At 45.5% G+C, this 25,877-nt stretch overlaps 3 protein-coding genes across 4 annotated transcripts; 2 read left to right on the top strand and 1 right to left on the bottom strand.

The window, feature by feature from the left end:
* The first annotated feature begins 785 nt into the window (after positions 1-785).
* On the top strand, positions 786-19,889 carry rcan1a (regulator of calcineurin 1a). 2 transcript variants are annotated; one of them, XM_080838678.1, is made up of 4 exons: positions 786-1,201; positions 15,686-15,859; positions 17,645-17,804; positions 18,285-19,889. In XM_080838678.1, the coding sequence occupies exons 1-4, from the start codon at positions 1,085-1,087 to the stop codon at positions 18,455-18,457; spliced, it is 624 nt and encodes a 207-aa protein (XP_080694804.1). In that variant the 5' UTR covers positions 786-1,084; the 3' UTR covers positions 18,458-19,889. The 2 variants fall into 2 exon arrangements, with proteins under 2 accessions (XP_080694804.1, XP_080694805.1); XM_080838679.1 differs by lacking the exon at positions 786-1,201 and adding an exon at positions 12,405-13,131.
* A 1,090-nt stretch (positions 19,890-20,979) lies between these two features.
* LOC308366111 (uncharacterized protein) lies at positions 20,980-21,804 on the top strand (the record flags this gene model as incomplete). Its single annotated transcript, XM_080839747.1, has 2 exons — positions 20,980-21,079; positions 21,380-21,804. The coding sequence occupies exon 2, from the start codon at positions 21,391-21,393 to the stop codon at positions 21,802-21,804; it is 414 nt and encodes a 137-aa protein (XP_080695873.1). The 5' UTR covers positions 20,980-21,079; positions 21,380-21,390.
* A 240-nt stretch (positions 21,805-22,044) lies between these two features.
* On the bottom strand, positions 22,045-24,733 carry dnajc28 (DnaJ (Hsp40) homolog, subfamily C, member 28). Its single transcript, XM_080839056.1, has 2 exons — positions 24,207-24,733; positions 22,045-23,787 (listed from the first exon to the last, which is right to left on the bottom strand). The coding sequence occupies exon 2, from the start codon at positions 23,761-23,763 to the stop codon at positions 22,621-22,623; it is 1,143 nt and encodes a 380-aa protein (XP_080695182.1). The 5' UTR covers positions 23,764-23,787; positions 24,207-24,733; the 3' UTR covers positions 22,045-22,620.
* Between the last annotated feature and the right edge of the window lie 1,144 nt (positions 24,734-25,877).

Genomic DNA, 25,877 nt, shown 5'->3' on the forward strand with positions numbered 1-25,877 from the left:
AGTGTATGTTCGACGGAGGGTGGGGGAGAGGTATAAAAATGAGTGTCTCTTGCCCACAGTTAAACACGGAGGGGGTAGTGTTATGGTGTGGGGTGCCATTTCAGCCTCAGGAACAGGTGACCTGGTGAAAATTGATGGCATTTATTTTCCAAGAGGACAATGACCCTAAACATTCTTCTCACCTATGCCGGAACTACCTGCGACAAAAGGAATCTGCTGGATCACTGAAAATGATTGCCTGGCCACCTCAAATCCCAAATTTGGGGCGAGTTGGACAATAAACTGGACAGATCCATTATACATTCAAAGGAAAGCCTTTGGCTTGAGTTGCAGAAGGCCTGGGATACAATTAGTGTTGAAGTTCTAAGGAAATATATTGACACTATGCCAGAGAGATGTGCTGCTGTAATTGCTGCAAAAGGTGGACATAGGCCTACCAAATATCAAAGTTAAAAGTGGATAAAAACAGAAAGACTCACTTCATCTGTTATTTGTTTGTGCTCAGAGCAGAGTTTTGGAGGCGAACATTTTTTACATTTCTTCAGATTCGTAGGGTGTTCTAATAATTTTGGCCACCACTGTATATATATATATTATTTATTTACAAATATGAGCTAAACTTTGGTCAATGACATTTGATATTTTTTATTATTGATTATAGTTGGCCAAATCACAAGTTGTCTTTTTTTTTTTTTACACTCCATGTCGTCAGGAGGCAGTATTGAAACTTTTTGTAACACATCACAGAACAACATTCACAACAGTTGGCTTATCTCTTCCCACAGCGATGTTTCTCGGTGGTCTATCCGTTTGGTAGTTGAAGCACCGTTGTGTGAATCAATAAATATATTTGTATAGCCATGCTGCTGTGTGGCGTCATTCTCCTTATAGTAAGGTATATGCTTTAGCTAAATGTGCTTTATCCGCGTTCAGTAACAGATAAGTAGGTGAGTTTGGATGACTCTCTTTCATTAGCATGCTAGCTAGTTCAGAAGAAAGGGGTCACTAAATATAGCCAGCTCGCTGCCCTACTGCCTGACAAGTTAATCCCGTACAGCAAATTTCTACCATTGCGACATTCACCATGGAACAAGAGAAAGACGATGAAGTGGCTAGTGTTAACATGCGATTCACCGACCTCCCCAACGCTTTGGTCGCCTGCAAAGTTTCCGAAGAGATCTTCAGTAATCCCAGTCTGAAAGTAAGTGCACGTTAACAGACACCCTGCATTTGCCGTACAATGGTCACCTCACGTCATGTTTTATATTATAAACCAACATCGTTTCGAGTAGGTTTGTTCCTCCTCATCAGTACTACAATCACTCATTCCACATGTTCAACAAATCAACAACAAAAGAAGACAGTGTTCCCATGCTACCCAGGGATTATGACCTTATTTCTGCTTTTTTAACCCTGTTTCCACTTAAATTGTGCCGCTGTTCTGACGCACCCCGGTGACATTGACAGAACCCTGCGTAAGACCATTACCGCGGGCCATTTGCCTGTCTGACGTTAAGGGTGTGGGCCAAATATCTATTTCCGTGTGATTGGCATGATTGCATTTTTGTGAGATCTATTAACAAAGGCTATAAGCCTATATATGTTGGTAGAAACAAAGTTATCTATACGAAAGCCTCTTCCATCGCCAGTTACATGCCAGTCTGCATGAGACAAGTCACAGTTCAAACAGGGTTATATCTGCCTCTGTGACCATGCAGTACAAGTGGCTTCATTAGGCTTGCGAAATAACATCTTTATCTTTACGCACATAGGCATGGAAAGATAAACCATAAACACTTCAGGTTTAGTTCTAGGTCATAACCTAGTGTGCAGTGTGATCTACCCTCACACCATTGTTGCACTGTTTGTCTGTGTGTGTGTGTGTGTGTGTGTGTGTGTGTGTGTTAAAGGCCCAGATGACTTGGTCAGGTCTCTTGTTGTTTATCCTAGTAAGAGTCAACTAATATTTTCCCCACCAGCTGTAGACGTTCGGTGTGTGTGTGTGTGTGTGTGTGTGGGTAGGCACATGTAGGTGAGTGTGCTGCAGGGAGAAAGACATTAGTCCTCTGACACCTTTCCTGGAGCCAACAATTGTTCAACAGTGGCACCAATATGGAACAAGCTAAAGAGACACTCACATAGAAATGGTTTCCATAGTGGTCGGACCTGCCCTGTCAGCAGGAAAGATAAAGTTTTTCCTTCTGGAAGAGAGGGATGGAGAGATGAAGGTGGAAAAATAGGGGGAAGGGGGAAAAGGAGTTGTCCTCATTTTGACACCATTGGGAACATTTCAAGACCTGGAATGGAGCCATGGAATAATCTATCATCCAGTGGCGGGGGGGGGGTGGGGGGGGCGGCGCTCATCCCTCATCCCTAAAAGTTTACCTACTATAAGATGTGGAACAGTTTTAATAACAACTTAGCCAAGTTGAATGTATTAATGTATTTATGTCATGTCTTAAGGCAAAATTCTGTGTAGTGCCTGTTCGTTTTTTCCACTTAGGTGTCAGTATCAGGAGGACTCTGGGTGTGTTGACAGACACTAGGCCAGCTCTGCTATTGTACGTGTGCAGAGTTGTTGGCATCGAAGCCTACCTCAATTCTAACTGAGTCTTTTTTACTACTGCACCTCTTTGTACTTGAATTATCTCCTCATTTAACTGTTTGTCACGTAGCTTTGATTAAAACAAGGCTGCCTGACGTTTCACTGATACATTTAAGTAGCAGGTGTTAAGCAATATACCTGAGATTGGTATGGCATGCTTTACAGGGCTTTCTAATTGGCCTATGTGTGCCGCTTCGGATGAAGGTAATCCCTAGCATGTGTGCTTGCTTTCAGGACTTATACATGGGCCCTTGTACATTGTCAGAAAAGCCCCTTGGACTGGACAGCCTAATCTCCCCCATTTGCTGAGACGTTTCCATATGTAGCGTAGCCAAGGTCACGAATCAGACCACGCAAGCAGCCACCGCAGTTCAATATCAACTAATATAAGACGTTTCCATGATGTAGGCAAGCCGAGGTCACATATCACACCACGCACCACTGCAGCCGCTGCGGTTCAACCAAACACTCCTCTGGTGTGTCGTAAACCAAACACTCCTCTGGTGTGTCGTGTTATGCCAAGCACAACAAACAACCTCTCGTCAAGGAGAAGTGGGCCAGAGACAGACACAAGGCTGCTGCTGCTGCTGCTGCTGTGAACGCTGCGGCTCTCGTTTCTAGAGCCCTGCATGGCCAGATTAGGCAGCCTCAATGAGGTCGCATTTACCACAAATACAGGAAAGATGGAAATTCCACCGAGCACTGGCCTCGACAGAAACCAGAGCAGACCAGCTCGCCTCCTTAGGCTATTCATAGTAAGGTAGTAAGTAAGTAAGAAAGAGAGGATGACGGCGGTGGGACAGTTTTTTTGTCTTGTGTGTATGTCTGTGTCTGTGTGTGTGTGTGTGTCTGTGTGTGTGTGTCTGTCTGTGTGTGTCTGTGTGTGTGTGTGTGTGTGTGTGTGTGTGTGTGTGTGTGTGTGTGGTGATTAAGGAGATTTGTCGTGGTTCAAAGAATTTTCCGTTGGCAATAATGAGACGTCGGCATCTCACTCCAGAGAACCAGACAGTCGCCAAACCTCTCAACAACACAGGGGACTTTTCTGTCCTCTGGCGGATAAATGCACCTCTTTGTGCACCAACTTCCAGTTTCTGTGGTGACATTCTTCAGTGCTTCTATAGAATTATTGTATGGCTGGTTACTAATGCAGGTGTAAGCAGACACATTCTCCCTTAGGCAGCAGGAAGGCAGTATGTGGATTGATGTGGCCTGCTTCACCAAGATCAGATATCTCTTTTCTGCACACTCTGTACTTGGGCTTACATACCTTGACTCAGATAAGAATAGACCTCGCTGTCATTGAACAGAGCGCAGTCATTTTCAATGAGAGTTATAACAATGACATGCATCTGAGTGCAGTGTTGAAATAGCCGTAGCTTAACCAAGCAACTTGTCACCATCTTTTTTTGTAAGTGTCACGTCATATGTGTGAAATGATCTGTTTGGAGTTGACAGAGAGATGATGGCCTGCATGCCCAGACAGTGTGTATTGATGTCATTTAGGCGAGCCGTAGTACCAGTGATCTCATTTAATCCACGGCTTGCATGCTAAATTCCACTGGGGGTGTCTTAATTAGGCCTCTATAGACGGCCTGTCATCGCACTGATATCCAGTTTTAGATTTTATCTAATGCGCTTCGACACTGGGCTACTGTGCTGCTGCAACCCATGTATGTTTCAGGCCTGTTGTAGGGATCTGCAGGGATTCAGTGCAGCTTTGCACGGTGAAAGATGGAAAGCTTTCAGAGGAATTTACCTGGAACTGCAGAGTGAAGGCATGTTTTTTAAAAGCCTTCAATGGGAAACTGTGTGTGTGTGTGTGTGTGTGTGCGTGCGTGCATGTATATGTATGTGTGTACGTGTAGGCTATTTGTGTGAGAGACCATGTGTATGTGCGTACGTACGTGTGTGTCGATGATCTGGCCAAGCAGTATGCACCCGAGACCACAACCCAGGTGTGTGTAATTTAGTATAATGTCAAACATGGAGAGAGATCACGTCATCCACCTGTTGTTGACTCCAACACACCTGTGTGAGGATCGTCACGGCCACAAGCACGTCTTTTTTCCCCCGTAGCCACCCGTTTGACAAGCTCGCCTCCATGGAAAAGTCTCTCACACACACACACACACTCTCTCACACACACCCACACACCCACACACACACACAGTCTTTTGTTGCCAGTGCGGCTGCTGGTTTGTGGTGTGTCTCAGCTGACTGGGACTGGAACAATGCAGGCACACAGTCTTTGTTCTCTCATTCTGTTCTCTGTTCCTCCTGTTCCTCCTCAGAAGCTCTCTCTTCTCTGATTTAGATCCAGTCCTCTATCTGTCTCTCTCTTTCTCTTTCTCTCTCTCTCTCTCTCATATCCATCCGTTAAAATGTCGGCTATCGCTTTATTTATGAAGTGTCCATTTAATCACATCTCATCAGCAAACTGAGAGTAACCTACATCTATAAACGTTTAAATAGTTGACTTTAAGTAGGCAACCTTACAGTTTACTGACAGTTAGCCCTTAACATAACCTGACGCCAATCCCATCCCTAACCATACCTATCAACCAACCCTAATTTGTGGACTATCTCCTATACGTAGAAAATAAATGTTAAAATGTGTGCGTTGAAATAAAGTGGGACCAAATGTTTGTGTGTGTGTGTGTGTTTTACGTAATGGCTGGCTTTGACATTAGCTATGTGGGTGTAGTGGGCTGTGTTCCATTATTCCATTCCTGTAATATCTACTGAGAAGGTCATCATGAGGAATGTGGAATAATATATAATATATATAAATTGTTTGTGGGAAATGGTGCATTAAATGTGTCTGTGTGTGTGTGTGTGTGTGTGTGGTTGCTCACTGTTTCTGTACTCAAACTTAGAATAGCTGGGAAGTCTATACGACACTGGAAACACTGAATGTGTTGTTACAGTAAGAAGCAGGAAATCGGATCTTGTGACTTTCTGTGCGTGTGTGTGCATGCATGCGTGCGGGTGTGCATGTGTGTGTGTGCATGCGTGTGTATGAGTGAGTAACAGCTCCACGGCCACTCTCACCATCGAGCAGGAAGCTGATTTCTGAACTGGACTGAGACTGAGGTGTCGTTGTAGAGTGTTGCAACAGGAAGAGCCTTGGCACCTGTGGCGCCTGAGTCACTCATTCGTTCTCACGGTTTGATACACACTACGCTACCTCGATATGCACACACACCCACACGCCGTACACACACACACGCACATACACACTGTTACACACACACACACTTTCCCTAATGTAGTCCTTCACATGGAACATACTGTCTGTAGTGTGTACTGTGTCGTACACACTTGCAAACACACTCTCTCCTACACACACACACACACACATGCAGAGACATCTCGTTCTCTGTCTTTCTCTGTCTTTTTCCATCTGTGTCAAGTGTACAAGCCACAGATGCAGTCACTGATTCATTCACTCTGGCTATTTCTCTATTCTCATCATGTCCCCAGACCCCCCCCCCCCCCCTCCATCTCTCATTCATTCCCAGTGACTGTGCCCCAGAAGCAGCCAACTGTTCAGCTAGGACCCTCAGTGCTCTGAGCACAAGCTGTGTTTCTCCTGTACCATCCGTGCTACTCTGTGCTGCTCCACTCACTGCCGCCTGTCCACCAATCTGGTGGCTGTATTTTCGGCGCGGTACCGTGGCACAAACTTGCCTGTAGCAAACACACCAATTTACAAGGGAATGACCCACCCTCCCAACCCCCCTTCCAAAAAACAACCCAACTTTAGACCCGGGCCCCGGCACAACAGGTTTCTCATGAATCCATCCATGGCACGACACACGACACTTTCTAACTTCAGTAAGAATAGCCTTGCTCGACTAAAAAGCCTTTTGTGTCATCCCAACTTCGCTCTCTACGATGCAAGGATGTCAGTTTTACACAGGGTAGAAAAAGCACAGTTCGACCCTAATTATCACCCCTGAGCTCACCCAAACATATGCAGAAGGTCCCTCTTCTTAACTCTTACTCTAATAATCAAAGTTGCATACACACACAGAAACACAGAAAAGCCATGTTCCTGCTTACATAAGGACATGAATCATACAAGGTAATTATTAATACAAGGCACTTGATTAATATATTCTTAAGTCATTAACTGTGTTTTTAAATTATCTCTATCAGTGTGTGTGTGTGTGTGTGTGTGTGTCAGGCCACACACACACACACACACTCACACACGCTGATACAGTAAATTGTTCCTTCAAGTTGTCCAATTAATCTCTTTACTCCCTACCCCCCCCCCAATCCCTTTTATTCATCGTCAGTAAAACTGTCACAGCACTGAGCAACTGCTCAACCCTGAGTGTTTGCGTTTGTTCATCTTTCCATGAGCCGATGTTTCCGCTTGAGGCCAAGGGAGAAGAAGAGGAGAAGGAAAGGGAAGGGGACCGGGTTTCTATGTTTGTGTGTCACCGCGGGGATCAGGCCCAACCCGAGCGACCCGAGACGCTGCTGGTGCTCCTAACCCCAGCGGGTGATTGGGCGTATCGAGCCGACTCAAGTCCAGTCAAGAGTTCAGCTCGGGGCAGATCACTGTTGGAGCACAACAATCACATGACGGAAGATTCCGCACTGTTCGCTCTCTTTTTCTCTGTGGAAAAATCCCTGAAGGAATCTTTAAAAAAATATATATATATTTGACAGCGGGCGAGACCGCATGCTTCTCACGCTACACACACTTGCGTCCCTGTAACTCTGTCATAAACTGGGCCAGTGTGTGGTGCGGTGCAATTAGTGAATGGAAAAATGGACGTCTTAGCTTATGAGGGCATTTGCCTGACTCAGACAGGACTTTTAGTATCTCGCACAAACAGATAATGTGACCTGCCTTGCCTGCAAGTCAGTCATTGAGAGCTAACGCTAACAACACAGAAAATAAAACACATCCAGTGAGTCACTGAGAAGAAAAAGCTGGCCTGGCGTGCCACAAAGGCCATGTGTGTGTGTGTGTGTGTGTGTGTGTGTGTGTTTCAGTTTGCTTGTGCGTGTGTGTGTGTGTATGTGTTTGTGTGTATGAGTTTGCGTGTGTGTGTGTGTGTGCGTGTGTGTGTGCATGCATGTATGTGTGTGTGTGTGTATGAGTTTGTGTGTGTGTGCAAGTGTGTTTCTGGGGCTCTTTTATTACATTAGATTAGAGGCTCTCGGTGCAGTAAAAACTCTGAGTTATACCAAACATGGCTGAGGAGAGCGGAGTGTTTTGTGTGTAAATGTTTTGTTATGGTTCATTCCGCGGTGGTGTGTCACTGTGTGTGCTGTACGCTCCTGAAGGCGGCCTTAAGTGCTCGCTCCCTCGGAGGCTCACTTGTCCATCTGTTTTTCAGCCGGTTATACTGTCTATCTCTCTCTGTCTGTCTGACTATTTCTGTCTGTCTGTCTATCTCTCAGTCTCTCAGTCTCTCTGTCTCTCTAGCTGTCTATCTTGCTCTCTGTCTGTCTGTCTGACTCTCTCTGTCTATCTCTCTCTCTGTCTGCCTGTCTCTCTCTGTCTGTGTCTGTCTGTCTGTCTGTCTGTCTGTCTCTCTCTCTCTGTTTTTCTCTCTTTTGCTCACATCTTTTGTTACCACATCTATCTTTCTTTGTCGGTTTTCTGTTCTTTGTCAGGTTCTTTCTTTAAGTCATCAGATACCAGTATGTTTCTGTTGTGGTTGATCTCTCTCTAACCAGTGGTGTGGGTTCTCACTTGCTCACGCTCTCTCTCTCTCTCTCTCTCTCTCTCTTTCTCGCTTTCTCTCTCTCTCTTTCTCTTTCTCTGTCTCTCTCTCTCTCTCTCTCTCTCTCTCTCTGTTGTCTGATGTGTCTCTCATGAGTGACCTTTGTTTGGGCAGTTTGCTGTCCATTCCATTGCATATCATGATGACTCACCATTTCTTAAGCAAGGTCAAACGACCGGCTTGGTGTGTCAGGTCTTCGGTAAGAAGAGGGAAAGATTCCATGGAAGTGATTGTTCATTGGTGTGCAATGCTAAACCCTAAAACACTAAATGGACGTCTTGGCTCATGAGGGCATTCGCCTGACTCAGACAGGACTTTTAGCATCTCGTAAACAGATAATGTGACCTGCCTTGCCTGCAGATCAGTCAGTGAGAGCTGATGTGTCTCTCATGTGTCTCTCATGGGTGCCCTTTGTTTGGCCAGTTTGTTGTTCACTTATATTCCATTGCATATCATGATGACTCGCCATTGCTTAAGCAAGGGCACATGACCGGCTTGGTCAACATGTCAGGTCATGGGTAAGAAGATTCCATGGAAGTGATGGGACATTGGTGTGCAATGCTTGCCTTGACATAAAGTAACTGCACACTAAACCAAACTGCCAAAATTGTGAATGTTATATGAAGGAATGGCTAGTTTACATGCATTGCCTGGGCTATGTAATTGTAAAGAGAAAGGTGCTGTTGTAAGGTTTGAGGCAGTAGAAAAGTCCCTTCAGAACAAAGTCTATAATGGGTGACACATGTCTACAGTTGATGGACAGCTGCAGTGGTTTGATGTTTATTCCCCATCTTAGTATGTAGGGCATCTAAATAAATAAATAACAATTCAAAAGGAAGGCTAATTTTAGACACGAGATTATTTTTTTTTAAGAGCCGATTATGTAATGACTCCACTCATCCTCCAGTACTTTTGTTTCCAGGCAACAACCGTTTTGTTGATTTCATTGGCCTGGACTGGACTGAGCTGGATAACGTTCCGAAACTTATGTCAGTGTTCTATGATGGGGTGGGTGTAGTTGGATGGAATGCTCTTGAACCAGCTGGAATCTAGGGCTGGAACCTTTCCATTCTCTAATATGACATCATCCGGCTGATGCTGACTGACTGGTACCCTGCTGCACTTGACTTGTTCAACACATATTTACTGAATGATGTGTAGCCTATTACAGTAGGTTTTGTACAGGGCTGCAGATTCATCTTCTAGACGCTCAGACCATCTTCACGTGCTTCCACTGCTCTGTCTGTCTGTCCCCTTAGAGTCAGACAGCTGAACAGTTGAAGTTTCAAGCCATAACGAATGTGGAAAATTGGAATGGAATGTTTCTTTCCATGTGCCTGCTCTGCGCAGTTCCGAAGGTTGACTGAAGTGTAAGTGTAATGTCGTAACACTGACCCACTTGGCCTCCCAGGGGTTCAAAGCTATGCCCTACTTGCACCATGCTTGACTAATGAAGCAACAGGCCTAACTGAAAGTTTGATTTCTGCGTGTCTCTGTGCTAACTGGTCTTTCAAGTGGAAAGCTCCGCTTCAGCGCTATGTAATTATCCCAGAGACGGGGCTGTGTGTGTGTGTGTGTGTGTGTGTGTGTGTGTGTGTGTGTGTGTGAGAGTAAGTGTGCTGTGGGAGAAATAGTTGGGTGTTGTCTGCTGGAGATTACAGGTTCTTCCAATTTTCCATCCAGATCGGACCATCGCCCAAGTTTACGCCTGAGTTCCGGGGGTCAGGGTGGGGTTGGGGAAAGTGTGTGTGTGAGGGGGGGGGGGGGTGGGGGTGCTGTAGGCATGGTGCCAGTGGTTCTAAGTGCTCCACAGTTCTAGATTTGGAGTGTTTATGTCTGAAGTCAAATGGTCCTTGTCATAGACGGTTCTGCACCTCTCAAGCCATCATGGTGTAGCCACTTCACACAGTGCTCAGACACGCAGATGCACGCACACACAAACACAAACACACAGGCACATTCTTGGTGCTGGCAAATTTTCCGTCCTGCGTTCTTTCCCTCGCTCTTATTTTGGTTTCATATTTCCACTTTTCCACTCTGTCAACAGCGGCCTGGCTTACCCCAGAACAATGTGCAGACTCAGCGCGCTGGCTTGGCTACAAACACATACACACACACACACACACACAATCTTACTCTCTCTCTCACACACACACACACACACACACCCTGTTAAGTGAACATAAACACAATTGTAAATGTGCAGCTATAAAGTATTAACATTAGGGTTGGGAGTTGCCACAGAGGCAACGATACAATACCGTCACCACATTTGGGCCAGGATACGATATTATTGCGATTCTTTACGTTTTACGATACATCAAGTATTGCGTTTCAGTTATGTGATACATTGCGATTTATTTCTAGGCACTATACTGTGAATCTGCTTCAGCCCTGTCTGTGTCCATGAACTTGAATGCACACTGTTACCAATGCACTCACTTTCAGGCACGTAGGGACACTCATGCATGTTAAGGGCCAAACACAGAACTTTGCCTTTATACACACATACAGTCGTACACACACACACACACACACACACACACACACACACACACACACATACACACATGCTCTTCCAAAACACTCTGTCTTTGCTGTGAAGGAGCTTATTTTAAGGGCCATGACAGGACTGAGTGAACTCTGCTGATGGTCAAGGGTCTGTAATCACTGGAGGGAGAGACAGAGAAAGAGGGAGAGGGAGAGAAAGAGAGATGGAGCAGCGGGAGAAACGGAGAAAGGAAAAATGAGCAAGTGAAGGGAGAGAGCGAGAGAAGGGAGAGAGCAATGCAGTGGCTGGCGGAGTGGAAGGGAAAGACGTCACAGTGGGTAAAAATAAGACTGACGTCTGATACCTGAATGCCACTTAAACCGATAGCAACAGAATAGACGCGCACACACACACACACACACACACTGTCTCTTTTTGCCTTTCTCTCTTTCCCTCTTTCTCTCCCGTAAACACACTCTTGTAAAAACTTAAACCAGTGAACATACACATTGAGGGGGAGAGACAGGGAAGAGAGATGGCGAGAGCCTTAACCTTGAGATAATACTTTCCTTGGTTTTATTCCTCACCATCCTGTCATACCCTGGCTTTCTAAACAGTGTGTGTGTGTGTGTGTGTGTGTGAGAGAGAGAGCAGTCGATAGTGATGGCCCTTCGATGTGCACTGGGCTGGAGAGGGACAGGGGAAGAGAGAGGTAAGGAATTAGCACCCATGGAAACTATGTTGCAGGGAGCTCTGATAGCACAGCTGTCTCCCTGAGCTGAGCTAGATTTTCCATCCAGCACCACAGAATGACAGGGCAGAGAGAGATGGGGGGGGGGGGGGGGTCAGGGTAGAGGGGATAGAGTGCAGACAGACAGGGAGAGTGGGGGAAGAAGGGGGGAGAGAGAGCGAGAGAATGCCAAGGGAAAGGGGATGGTAGAGGTGGCATATATTTGTAAGTGTGTGTGTGTGTGTGTGTGTAAGGGAGAGAGAGAGCGAGCAGAGCAGAGAGTGTGTCAAAGTGGAGCGCAGACTGACAGAACTGGAGCTGCGGGGAGGGCCAGGGCACATATTTTCCATCCTTCTTTTGAACTCTCTCCCTCCCTCCCTCCCGCTCTCTCTCTCTCTCTCTCCCTCTCTCTCTTTCTCCCTCCCTCCCACCTCTCTCTCTCTCTCTCTCTCTCCGCCACCCTCTCTCTCTTTATCCCTCTTCCTCTCTCTCTCTCTTTCACTGGAGGTGTGTTGGTGTGATTAGTCAGCACCCTCTGTGGTCTGACAGCCGTGTGTGTGTGTGTGTGTGTGTGTGTGTGTGTGTGTGTGTGTGTGTGTGTGTGTGTGTGTGTGTGTGTGTGTGTGTGTGTGTGTGTGTGTGTGTGTGTGTGTGTGTTCGTGCGTGAGTGAGTGAGTGTGTGTAGAAGCGGAGGGGAGGGGCCATGCGGCTCCAGGTCCCTCCCTGATTGGTCAGAGCTGATTGCCGTAGTGTGAGGCAGGGGGAGGAGGAGGGGCGGGCTGTATTAAAGGCTGCAGGAGGCTGGTCTCAGCAGCATAAGCTGTAGACTCCGAGACGAGCATTCAGCTGCTGTAGCCCAACCAGCCTCACAGCACAGCACAGCACTGCCTGCACCTTTCCGGAATGTTCTTTTGAGAAGGCGTCCACAGACATCGCTCAAATTATTCCACTGTCTGTTCAGAGCATATTCAGAGCAGCCTAGCTTCAGTGCTGTTGACAAGCACAAGCACAAGCTTTTTACAACGCCTTTGACCTATTTCTGGTGACGGAACTGACACGGGTTCTGACAGCGTTCACCTTCCGCCTGATAGGGAGAGTCTGAGAAGAGGAACTGCTCCGAGGAAACAAGAAGAAATAGAGCACTCTGAGAAGAGGACTGCACAGAACTGCAGATACAGACTGCGAGGCAGGCGAGGACTTTGTTGCCGTGTACAACAGAGACCCACTCGAGAGGCACACACAGAGTCTCTCTCTCTCTCTCTCCTCCACCCTCATTCTCGCTCAGGGAGCTCATTTCTCATCGGGGGCGGTACCTTTTGGGTCGCTCACGCTGGGGAAGGCAAACAGGCCCGCTTCTCGCGCCCGGCCTAGCTGCCCGCTGCGAACAATCCAGAACCTGCTGCTGCGCAGGATCGGCTTGAGCCACGCTGCCGCCAACGCCGGCACCACCACCACTGCCTCTGCCAACATGCACCTGAAGAGCATGAAGTGTAACCGCTTCTGTCTGATCGCCTCGCTGGAGGACCCAGACATGTTCAACCAGCCGCAGGCTCGGGTAAGGAGCACTGGCCCCAAAACCACATCTGGGCCACATCTGGGTCAGAACTGGGTCGAATACAGTCCAGCATTGACTGCTGTCTTAGTTAACATTATAATGTTGCTGGTGTCTTATAGTTACAGTGATGTTATCTTACATTGCTGTTATCTTACAGTTATAGTGCTAGCGTCTTATAATGCTGCTGTCTTACTGTTATAGCTGTTGTCTTATAGGGCTGCTGTCTTATAGGGCTGCTGTCTTACTGTTAAAGCTGTTGTCTTATAGGGCTGCTGTCTTATAGGGCTGCTGTCTTACTGTTAAAGCTGTTGTCTTATAGTGCTGTTGTCTTATAGGGCTGCTGTCTTACTGTTAAAGCTGTTGTCTTATAGTGCTGTTGTCTTAAAGTTATAGTGCTGTGGCTGTCTTACAGTGCTGTTGTTATATGGCTGTTGTCGTCTGATAGTTATAGTGCCGTTGTCTTATAGTGCTGATGTCTTATAGCACTGTTGCTCACTTTGCATATCCATATCTCTTCCTTTGGAGTCAAACTCTCCATCCACACACACACACCCTCCCTCGCTTTTACAATAGGTTATATGGGTAAATGCCTAAAACAGGTGTTTGCTTGGGTGGCTTCTCATTGTAGTCCTGTTCTAGTCCTTTCTTGAATTGACCATTAGCTCTTCAGACATAGTTCATGGCTGCATAGATGTTGGTTTCAGAGCAAGAGGTCGTCGTCAGACAGTCATAGGGTCTTGCTGTCTTGAATATTAATGTCTGCAGTTGAGTGCTGACCAGAGTTGATTGGAATCAGGATGTGGTCTTAAATCGGCCGGAAGGAAGTCTGCAGCCTTTGCCTGCAGTGAGTGATCATAGCCTGTGGTCTATCTAGCAGCTGAAGCCTCAACCACTACAGGTTACTGTGCTGGCCCTGACCAGCAGAGAGAGCTCTTCTCTCTAATGACCTGGGTGTAGTGGTTATAGTCCTATGCAAAACAGTGGCAACGGCAGTAGCAGCAACTGCCTGTCCACATAGTCAGCATAGAAAATAGTGTGTCCTGCACACAACGAGTCATTTTTATTTCCTCTAAAGCAGAACAATGAGAGGTAGCAGAGGAGTGTGCGTGTGTGTGTGGGGGGGGGGGGATCACAGAGCATCAAAGGGCTTCGGATGAATGGAGGTGATGATCACAGCTATGATGACGCTGAAAAAGAGGAAGCGGAACATGGTGATGATGGTTTTATGATGAGGATTATATGATATGATATAGGCTATATGATTATATGATATATATGATTATATGATATGATATATATGATTATATGATATGATGTATATGATTATATGATATGATATATATGCTTATATGATATTATATGATATGCAGTGATTATTGAGGTGATTGTAAGGGTGATGACATCAATTACAATGATGCTGAGGGGGATGGTGGTAGTGGTGGGTATGGTGACTGGCTCTGTACTGAATACCTGAACTGAACAACTCCAAACCGAGGAGCCATCAAATGCAGTGAATGACTTGTAATGAATACAATGACTTGAATTGAGCTGGTGGGTTAAAAGCAGGTGTGTGTGTGTCTGTGTTTGGCTCTGTGCCAGGATTGCTTGGCACTGACTCTAAAATGCACAGCAGAAAAAATGACTGCCCTCCTTTTTATGAGAGGGGGAGAGGGAGAAAATAGAGACAATTTTGACAAAGAGAGGAATATCAATAGAAAACTGGGAACGAAAAAAAGCACTGCAGTGAAGAACTGAATTAGTGCCATGCACAGACTGACGTGCATGCTTGCGTGCAGGGGCATATTCTCTGACATACTCGGCATAGTGACTCATGCTTTGCGGACTGTTTTAACTCACACACACACACCTCACACCACACACACACTTTGAAGATAGTGTCCGGCTGTCGTGTGCTCTCTCTCTCTCTCTTGCCCACTTGTCCCTTTGCCGTGACGGGGACCCGAGCCTCTCCAATCCGTCCCCCATCCCCCGTTGCCGTGGTAACCGGAATCTTCCGTAACGGACTCTTGGGCACGGCCAATTTTAGGTGCTGTATTAAATTAGTATTGTGTGTGCGTCAGAGCCCTGCAGGACGGGCACGCCGGAGGGATAGATATTTCACAGTCTTTTCAAGCGAAACATCCCAGACTACCTTTGGATTGCAAATCAGCGCTACATTTCCATAAAAAAGCCTATGGCTTCTACCTATGTGTGTATTACGGGTATATTCCAGGCTATGGAATTCCAAGTAAACATATTTGTGTGTGTGTGTGTGTGTGTTTGTGTGTGTGTGTGTGTGTGTGTGTGTGTGAGTTTGTCTGGACCTATATTACCCATAATGCCTACTCCAGAGAACGTGCACCATTGGTCACTGTGCTGATGGTATTAATCACTGTCAGTGAGAATGTGTGTGTGTGTGTGTGTGTGTGTGTGTGTGTGTGTGTGGGTGAGAGTGTTTGTGAGAGAGTGTGTGTGTGTTGTGTTGTTTTATTAGTTGGTCTTGATTGTAATCAGAACCAATCTCTAATCTCTCTTCCATGTGTCGTTCCTGTAGGCCAGCTTTGAGGAGCTCTTCCGTACCTACGACCCTGAGGCCACCTTCCAGTTCTTTAAGAGCTTTCGGCGCGTGCGCATCAACTTCAGCGACGCTCTGGCCGCGGCTGAGGCTCGGGCAGCCCTCCACAAGAGCGACTTCCAGGGCAAGGAGGTGCGACTCTACTTCGCCCAGGTACGTGTGCTCACAAATGACAATCTGCGTCTCTTCACCACCTGGCTAGTTAGAGTTCTGGGCCATGGGTTTAAAATGTGCATGTTTTGGTTGGGTGGTTGCCATGGTTTTAAATGTGCATGTTTTTGGTGGTGTTGTTTCATATCCAGCCGATATAATAGAAGACCAAATAATTATTTCCATTGAGGTCACGGGGTGGGTCCCCTGGGAGCAAAGGTCCTGTGTTAACGTGCCATCAATGTTTTAAAAAGCAGGCCACTGTATGTAATGCAGAACTAATGATGACATCATCACATGGTGACTTCATAGTAGATCCCAACTACATTATTTGGGGCTCTGCACCGCTGCCAATCACACTGTGACTCCTCAGTGCCTGGGTAACACGCTCTCAACATCAGCCTTACTAGAGTTCTAATGTCTCTTTTCTGGCTAGGGTTATAAAGAGAGAGAGAGAGAGAGAGAGAGAAAGAGTGAGTGGGAAAAAGGAAAAGGGAAGGGGAAAAAAGGAATGATAGATTGAGTGGATATGTTGAATGGATAGGTTGAGTAAACACAGACATCTACCATACTAGGAGATATAGGGTGGGGTTGATGGACAGTGATAGAGAGAAATATTGGATGCTGTGTTTTTGGGGGTCTTTTTGTCTCCTATTTTTCAATTGTGAGTGTGTATAGATAGGTGTGTTAGCTAGACCCTTATGGGTGAATCATAGATCACTCACACTCTTAAAGTCAGTATTAACTACACCGAGATTGCTATTGACTTCCCAGGGAGAAGGAAGTGGAGAGGATGACACTTAGATAGAGACATAGATAAAGTGTGCCATGACCTCACTCCATGCAGTAGCTTCCTGTAATGCAATGCGTTAGTGTTTTTCACTTAAAATACCAGCTGATTCACAGCGACTCTGCCATTACGTTAGCCTTTCCTTCGGCATGGAGAGTTTGTGTGTAACCTTTTAGAGAAGGAAATGAGTCTTAGAGAGAGCAAAGTCTGAGTTGAGTGATGAAGGCGTCCCCTGCCAGGGCAGTTGCTGAGGCTAAACACCACTGAGGCTAAATCTGAAGCTAAGACTCCTGAGGCTGAACATCTCTGAAGCTAAACACTTCTGAGCCTTAATCTGAAGCTAAACGCTGATGTAGCTGAATACTTCTGTGGCTAAACACTTCTAAAGCTGAACGCTGCTGAAATCTGAGGCTCTATTTTTACCACTGCGTTGGATTACTGAATGGTTTTTGTCTCTATTGTGTGGAAAAGTCATGACTAATGCCCTGCTTAAAGTGGAGCCTCTGAAAAGAACGGAAACAAAACAAACAGGAAATTATTTGGTTTATGATTGAGGCATTTCCATGGCTTCCGCTGCCTTTCATCGTCTCCCTCTCTCTCATTTCTTATCTCTCTTGTCTCCCCCTCTCTCATTTCATCTCCCTCTCTCTCACTTTCCCTCTATCATTTCATCTCCCTACTTATTTAGTCTCATGTCCCTCACTGTCTTTCTCTCCTACTTTCTTTCTTGTAAGTTGACAGTTAACACAATGCAGTACCAGCACCAAGTTTCCTGGTAGCATACAAACTGCTGAAATGTGTATCTCCTGTGCAACACAAGTCATTAATATTTAATTGTAAAGATGAACAAATTGAAATATCTCTCTCTCCCTCCCGCTCTCCTATTTTCTTCCCATCCCCTTCTCTCTATCTCTCTGTTACTCTCTCTCTCCCTCTCTATCTGTCTCTTTCTCTCTTTCTTTCTCTCTCTCTCTCTCTCTTTCTCTCTCTCTCTGTAGTCTGTGCATATAGGTAGTCCCCGACTGGAGCCTCCCAAGCCAGACAAGCAGTTCCTGCTGTCTCCTCCTCCCTCTCCCCCTGTCGGGTGGAAGCAAAGAGAGGATGCCACGCCCGTTATCAACTACGACCTGCTCTGTGCCATCGCCAAACTTGGGCCAGGTACACATTCATATTCATTCACATTTTCTTCCACTCCCTTTCCTCTCAAACACACACACACACACACACACTCTCTCTCTCACAACCACAGACAGACAGACAGACAGACAGACAGACAGACAGACAGACAGACAGACAGACAGACAGACAGACAGACAGACAGACAGACAGACAGACAGACAGACAGACAGACAGACAGACAGACAGACAGACAGACACAAATATGTAATATATGTTTGTACATACATTTGAAAGAGTTAGTTTCATCATAATCATTCCCTGTGAAAATCGTCTTCTTATAAATAATCAGTCTGCAGTTACCCGTGTCTTTGTGTCTCTAAAGTCTATTCTCACAAATATAAGTATAAATAAGGTGATGACAGGTGTACCCTTTGAAAAATCGGATCTGTTGTGTTGTTCACAACCAGTCTATATAGTTACCTGCTGTGTCTTTAAAGTGGCTCCTCTTCTGTGTTCCAGGTGAGAAGTACGAGCTGCACACCGCCACCCCCACCACGCCCAGCGTCGTCGTGCACGTGTGCGAGAGTGAGCAGGACAGCTCCAGTGGCGAGGACGAGGCGGCAGACGCCGCCCGACGCCCACGACCCAAAATCATTCAGACACGTCGTCCCGACTATCCCGTTACACAGTGAACTGTGGCGACCAATCAGATAGCACCAATCTCTCTGCTTTACGATCGCGGGGGAGGGACCCTGAAGGGGGACGGGGGGACTGATGGCCTGACGTGACGTGCAGTTGGTCCTCCTCGCCACCAGGTGGCATAAGAGAGCCCGGACTTGGAGGCCTTCCCTGTAGGGTGTGAGGCACACTGTACATTTCCACCATCTCATAGTTAGGGACTGGGGGGGGTGAATGAGTAGGGGTCTTCATTGCATGCCGTGATTGGGAGAGTTTGCTAGCGTAGAGGTTAAAGAATCGATGGATTAAGCTTTTATTTGACTCATATGGGTATGGTGGATATGTCTTGTGTCATGGAATTTTTAATTGCTGTTATTTTTTCCTCGTACATGTATTTTGTTTTCTTTGGGGTGCATGTTATATCCCCCACAAAGTGGTGTGGTGTATACATTTACAGTTTGTTACGTAACATTATGTCTTTTTTTTCATCGGCTATAGGAGCTCTAGGTAACAACCTGACAATAGGATGCTGGTGTTCATTCATCTTTAAAGGGGGGGCCTTTTACATCCATGCGCATAGACTGATGAAAAAAAAACATAACCCCACCTAGATCATTTTGTGTGAGATCATCTACTTCTAAAAACATTTTTGACATAGTAAGGGGGACTTTTTGAGCTATTTTGATTCAGATTATATATTATTAAAGCGAAAGGAAGAACTGCAGACTGTACAAGACATCCCATGAAGTGTCTTAAAGTCTGTGTTTGTCATTGTGCCACAAGGACTGCTTGCTCTGTATACATTTTCTCATCTTTTCTAATGACTTGTCTTGGTTTATCATATAAAATGTTAACTTAGACATTTAGGCTTTGACATTTTTTTTACAAACATGAAAACCCAGCGGGCGTGTGTGCATGTCTGAACTGTGACGTGTGTTTGGTTCTTGCTCACGAGAACGAGTGTGTCAGACATGACGAGGCCTCTGCCCACAACTGATATTCACGTTACACGTGGAAGTGCTCTGTGAGATGTTTTTAGTATGAGCTGTGTCTTTTGCCTAGCCTAACCAAGGCCCTCGGTGTACTTAAATCACAACATGTAAGACCTCGCGTCCTGAGTCCTGTGGGAGTTTTATGAAGTGAAGGGTCTCGTAAGGGCAGCCTTCGCACCATGTCAGCCTAGGGAACTCTAAGGGCTGAACCCAGGATCTGTTTCGGAATGAAAGCGTGCACGTTTGTATATGTATATCAGAGTGTATGTATTTTGTATACTGTTCTTTACATAGTTTCAAGAAAAAAAAAAAGAACAAATAAATCAATTAACACGAATGACGCATTACTTAGATGGCTGGTTGTGTGTGTATGAGGGCTACATGGTATACTCAAAGCACATTCATGGTCAAATGTAACTAAGACACACACGGAACAATAAACTCCATGAATTCACTTCAATGTGTATGGGTATTTATTCCTCTCACCCGTCACATTCCGGCGCTTACTTTTCCAGGGTACATCATTTGCCCTCTCTTTTCAGTCAAAGCACAGAGTGTAGGCTGCTGTGTGTTCTTTCTATAGCAAGGAACACTGGAGCGGTGACGCACGGATATGTGAGGACTTCTGAAGGTGAATCGTGCCCGACTTGGTGGGGGCGGGGGGGGTGATAGTCAAGCATCTCTTTTGGTGCTTTCTGAATGAAGGCGATTGTTCCTTAGATGACTCACCAAGACTCAAGGTCAGATCTTACTTGGGTGATTCGTTTGTCCGATAGCTATCAGCAGTTTTCCAGCCGCGTTCTTGTTTTGGATCTCCTCTTAACTGAGATCCATAATTTATAGTTGCTAAGGGCCCACAACGTTTATTGTATTCCTAAAGAGTCATGGTGACAACAGCAAGCAAAGAAAGTACTTGGGCTAGTATAACAAAGAAACATTTCTATCAGAAAGAACAAAATGTCTACCTAATGTATATAAATATTGTTGGACAGAACATGGTGCAAACAAAGTAAAAAATTTGCAAAATGTCTAAGCTTTATCCACAGTCACAGAAACACACACATACAAATGTATTATTATTATAAAATTATAAAATCATGAAGAAATATCGATTTAATTCTTTACATAACCATGTGGACCTAGGGACACAAAAATGCCAGTGGCGAAATGAGTGAGAGAAGACTACATCCATCTTTCTTAAGGGGCTGACCTTGACCTTGACTTTACAATTTAATTAAACCTGTTGATGAAAACCTTGTAAGACTTGAAGCTAGAATGACAGTGATTGGATCTCCAGTCTGGGAGGTTGAACAACCTGGGGTTTGTGAAGGACAAAAACATAAGGCTGGGGTTAAAGAGTGTGTGTGTGTGTGTGTGTGTGTGTGTGTGTGTGTATGTGAGTGCGGGTGTGTGTGTGTGTGAATAGAGTGTGTGTTTGTGTGTGTGTGTGTGTGTGTGTGTGTGTGAATAGTGTGTGTGTGTGTGTGTGTGAATAGTGTGTGTGTGTGTGTGTGAATAGAGTGGGTGGATCAGGTCTCCCTCTGAACACAGAACAGTTAGAGTCCTCATAATCATCGAACACAGAACACCACAAGCAGTGTTGTAGTCTGGTGGGTTCCATAGCCTGTTCTTAACTTCACCAAGGTAATTATTTTAATCAATTTCTTAACTCTATTATTGATCTTCCTTCACTGTTTAGAATTTGAAAAGTATGGTCAGCTATTTTAAGTTTTTAAAGTAATGTTTTGATTGGATTACTCGACTCTCACTAATATATGTGTATCTAAAAGTCTTCTTACTACAATTTCCATAAGTGTTCCTTCTCATACTAATAGCAGCTTAATTACAGTATGCTTTGGACTAACTTCTGTTTGTACTAAATGCTTGTCTGTATGAATTGATGTCCACATAACTAAGTTTTCGTTCAAATCTTGTGTGGGACAGAATTTAGCACCATGCTACTTCAGAACAGCACCAGTCTGCAGTCCCTGCTAGTCTCCCTTTTGGAGTACCTGAACAAGACCTCTATGGCTCCTTCCTCCGTCTCACCTCCCGCTACTGTCCACCCAGCTCTCACCCTGTCTCTGGACCACAGTCAGGTCAAAGGTCAAGCTCAAAGTCAGGGCATGATCTACATCTTCCTGGTGGTGGGGCTATTCAGCTTCTTCACCTTCGGGATTATGATGAGCTACATCCGCTCCAAGAAGCTGGAGAACTCCCACGATCCTTACCACCAGTACATCGCCCACGACTGGGCCAGCGTACTCACGCCACCAGTCACCCTGAAACAGGCACTGAGAGGGGTAGACCCCAGGAAGGACCCGCTGGTCATCGGCAACCCTGCTGCAGTGGAGCGTCTGCCTGGCTGAGAGGAGGGAGGGTGGAGAGGAAACGCTGGAACATTTGTGTCTGAACTGGTTGCAGTTACAACACTGTGCACTCAAGTTGAAGTTTGTATGGAATATGCAATTTGTGATTGAACACTGACTCTGAATGGGGAATTAAGTAGTGTCATACTGTTGTATTCAGACAATAAATAAATGGACAGAATCTTGTCTTTTTCATGATTATTTATAAAATATATAATTACTCCACCATTAGACACCAAATACAGTACTTGCAAGGTATGTATCTGAGCATGAAACCGTCTCATGCAATACATTTGCTCAACAGTTGAATCAATTTAATTTGTATAATAGTCTTTGTAATACTAGCAGCATTAGACAGTTATCCAGGCTTTTCTTTATGCACTGCGAGAGTTAATCAGAATGTCTATTTTAGATCATATATTGGACATGATGGACCTCAGGCCTCAGAAAATGACAAAACAGGTTAGTCATTCACAGCTGGGCCTCCATTCCTTAAAAAGAAATCCCAAAGCACTCAAAAACACTTTTCCCAATCCCTTTATGATATCAGTTACCTAAAAGACTAAAATAGATATTCAAGTTGTGTTGCTGATTCTTTTAAGCACTTATAACACATCTAATTGACCGGTGTCTATTCAAGCAGGTTAGCAGAGGTTTTCACGTATCTGCACTTCATAACCCGAAAGGCCACTTTTTTTAATAAGTCTGTGATCAAGGTCTGGAGGGGACCAGGTTTTTCTCAGTTCAGTTATCCAGCTCCCTCAGATATCCTGCTGTGTGATGTAACCCCCATGAGGTAGTGGTCTGTTTCCACGGCTATTTCAGGAGATTCTGCATCCATGCAAACAGTCCTTGTCTGCTGTTCTGGGCCATGTCACTCTCCCTCTCTCTCTCCTTCAGCCTCTGTTCTTTCTCTCTCCTCTTCCTATCCTCCCTTTGTTCCTTGTCCTCCCTCATCGCCCGCTCCACCTCTCTCTTCAAGCTGAAGTGAACAAGCTGGCGGTTGAGCAACGGCACAATCAGGTTGAACGTGTCCACCCTCTTGTTCACCTTGGTCAGGTCCACGGCAAAGTTCCCACACTGCTCCTGCCATTTGAGCTGCTCACGGGGCGTCATCGGGTCCCCCAGTTGGCCTCGGGCCTTCAGAAGCCCAGCCCGAAGCTTGGCCAGCTTCTCGCGGATCTCCTTCTGGAGCACGATCCACTCGGGCTGGTAGCCGTTGTCGATGAGGATGCGGTTGAGGTTGTGGGTAGCGGGGTCAGCGTACGGGTTGTGCTGGAACTTGCTGAGGGGCTTGCCGCTCCCGCTCAGGTTCTGGAAGTCTCCGCGCGCCATGGACTCCTGGATGAGGTCCTCCACCAGCCGCTCCACCGCCTGCGTGATCTTGGTCTGCCGGTGGCGTGTGCGAATGTCACGCTCGATCATGGCCCCCTCGTCCGCGGCAGAGCGCTCCATCTCCTTGCGGCGGTACTCCAGCACCTGGTCTGTCGCCCGGTCCACGCGGAACTGCCGATACTGTCGCTCCCGCTGGCTGGGCGTTCCGGAGCCAACACCCTCGAAGTTGATGTATTGCCGGTGCTGAAAAGCATTGCCTTGACTTGGATCGTCCTCCTCTCCCCCTGCTTGGGTACTGTACTGCGACGCGTATTTCTGGCGCGCAAGGTGCGCCAACACAGCTCGGTACGCCTCCTCGATGCGGGCGAAAAGAGCCGCATCGGCAGTTGGAGCGCCCGAGTCCGGGTGGTAGAGCTTGGCCATAACGTGGTAGGCCTCCCTCACCTCAGCTTGGCTGCTGTCCCCATCTGCCGGCAGCTGCAACACGCGGTAGCTGTCCTTGAGGCCGGGGCTCATGTGACGGCCATTACTGAGGGCACGGACATTAGTGGAGCGGTACAACGGCAGGAGCGCACGGTGGATTATGTCCCCGCGGTGCAGCAACAGCAAACCTGAGCAACTCATGACGCTCTGGACCGCACCTGCAGCCTACATTAACAATAAAGACACACCTTTAAGCATGACAGCACTACTGTTGCTACAACCTATTCAGCTAAGTTACATTTATTAAAGCTAGACGTCTTGTTTAGCACTTGGCTAGCAGATAGGCTAGTTATGACAGGTCGTCGCTGTGCTCTACATTCTACATCGTTGTCATGCCCTATCAGTTAACACATATAGAAGTGGCAAGGCAGTTCCAGTAAAAAGGTCAATCATCTTTAAACTTAACAGTAAGCTAGCAATTAAGCAGTTGGCTAGACGGCTGACTTTAGTTGAATAACCGTTGTCCCCAAGTAGAACAAAGCAACAGACTTAAGACCACTACAATAAATGAATGCCCTTTACCTAAAGAGCATAGACCTTGCATATACGAACCCTAAAATAACTGTTGAATGCAGAAAACCAACCTTTTTGTACAGAAGTTATTCCATCTCACCAAAGATGTGGGTCACTAGCGCTTTCAAATGTAGGACATATTTTCCCAGAGCACGAGCGTTTGTTTTGTAATTGTCGAACTGCAACGTGGGGGATGTAGTTCTTCTAACAGATGGCGCAAGTTTGCGTGTTATTCATTCTTTTGCAGCAGCACGCCGATTCACTGACCTGATAGAATGACACTGGTAGGCAACTTCCTTTTCACTCTTTTGTAAAAAACCGTGTCAGTTTAAATCAATGCCGCTTTAAAAAAAAAAAAAAAAACATGCTTTTCTGTGACTGCAGTAACGTGAACTTAACTCCAGATGGCATCTGTCATCCCTCATGTGAAGAACTATAAACAAGAGAGAGAAGGAGAGAGAGATTTTGTGTGGGCATGTGAACATCAACATGATCTATTCTTGAATATGGACATGGGCTTTAGCGTTTTGAATGGACACTTTACTGATACTGATTACAGCATTTTTACGTGTCTGTCAGTGATGGGTATTACTGAGGAGTTAACACTAAAATCAGGCTACTTACCCACCATAGCCATATAGGCTATGGATTCAGACTACCTTCAGCTATTTTTAAATTTATTTTAATTTCCTGTAAGTACATTTTCACAAAGATTTTTCATTATGAAAGCGTTGGCTGCATCTTTTTCCTGATTTTCTTAAATCTTTCTGGTTTAAGCCGAATGCAGCATCTTGTAGGTGGAGGATCTTACAACACCAGCATGAGTACATGCTCCAAAAATACATATGGTGTGCTTGAAATAGCCCAGAGTTTATTTCAGTCATGTCTCAAACAGTCCCAGGGAATGTTCTCTGAATGTTTCCGAACAGGCCGTTTTCTGAATAAATCATCTGTGAATCATCACTCATTATGGATTTTCTGTACCCCTCATGCCAACTGTGGAGGCGGCTTCACATACATTTCAATTCAATTTTATGCAATACCAGGGACGTAGTTTATGAATGGCAAACACTGGATTTAGGTTTACTCACAGGAACTCTGTCATCAGTTGACTCTAAATTAGTGCAGGGACACTTTCTATTGAACAACAGGATGTTGATCTTCACTAATGGGGATTTATCTCTGCTATCAATACTGCGCAGTAATTGTTTTTGAGCCACATGGGGCTGAAGCTTTGTAATCAGTAATGAGGTCACGATGCATTCCAATTACATCCGAAACAAATAAGATCATTTTCAGTCATGTGGGTATATTACAGCTCTTATATTACCCTTACAACTTCTCAAGCATACTAAAAAAAGAGTACAATACACCTTCCTGACATTGCATTTGCAGCCAGGATAATTACAGATATGTCAACACTATTGTAGTAGTAAAAAAGTGGTGATCAGTTTAAATGTCACCGGTGGAAAGGAAGGGCTGCCTTGTCAAAACTTTCAAGGGCTAAATGTCATCTGGAATAAATGTGAAGTTATCCTTTAATCTTCCACCAAATGAATAAATGAATTAAGCTGTGTGGTTCAAACCATAGACATACATAAATATACAGTATATATATATGGTTATGGTTATGGTTGGTATACGTATATCTATCTATATATATATATATATATATATATATATATATATATATATATATATGTCTATGGTCCACACCACATGAGTGGAGCTGGTTCGCCTAC

The sequence above is a fragment of the Sprattus sprattus genome (assembly GCF_963457725.1).
Source record: "Sprattus sprattus genome assembly, chromosome: 5".
Classification (NCBI taxonomy): Eukaryota; Metazoa; Chordata; class Actinopteri; order Clupeiformes; family Clupeidae; genus Sprattus; species Sprattus sprattus.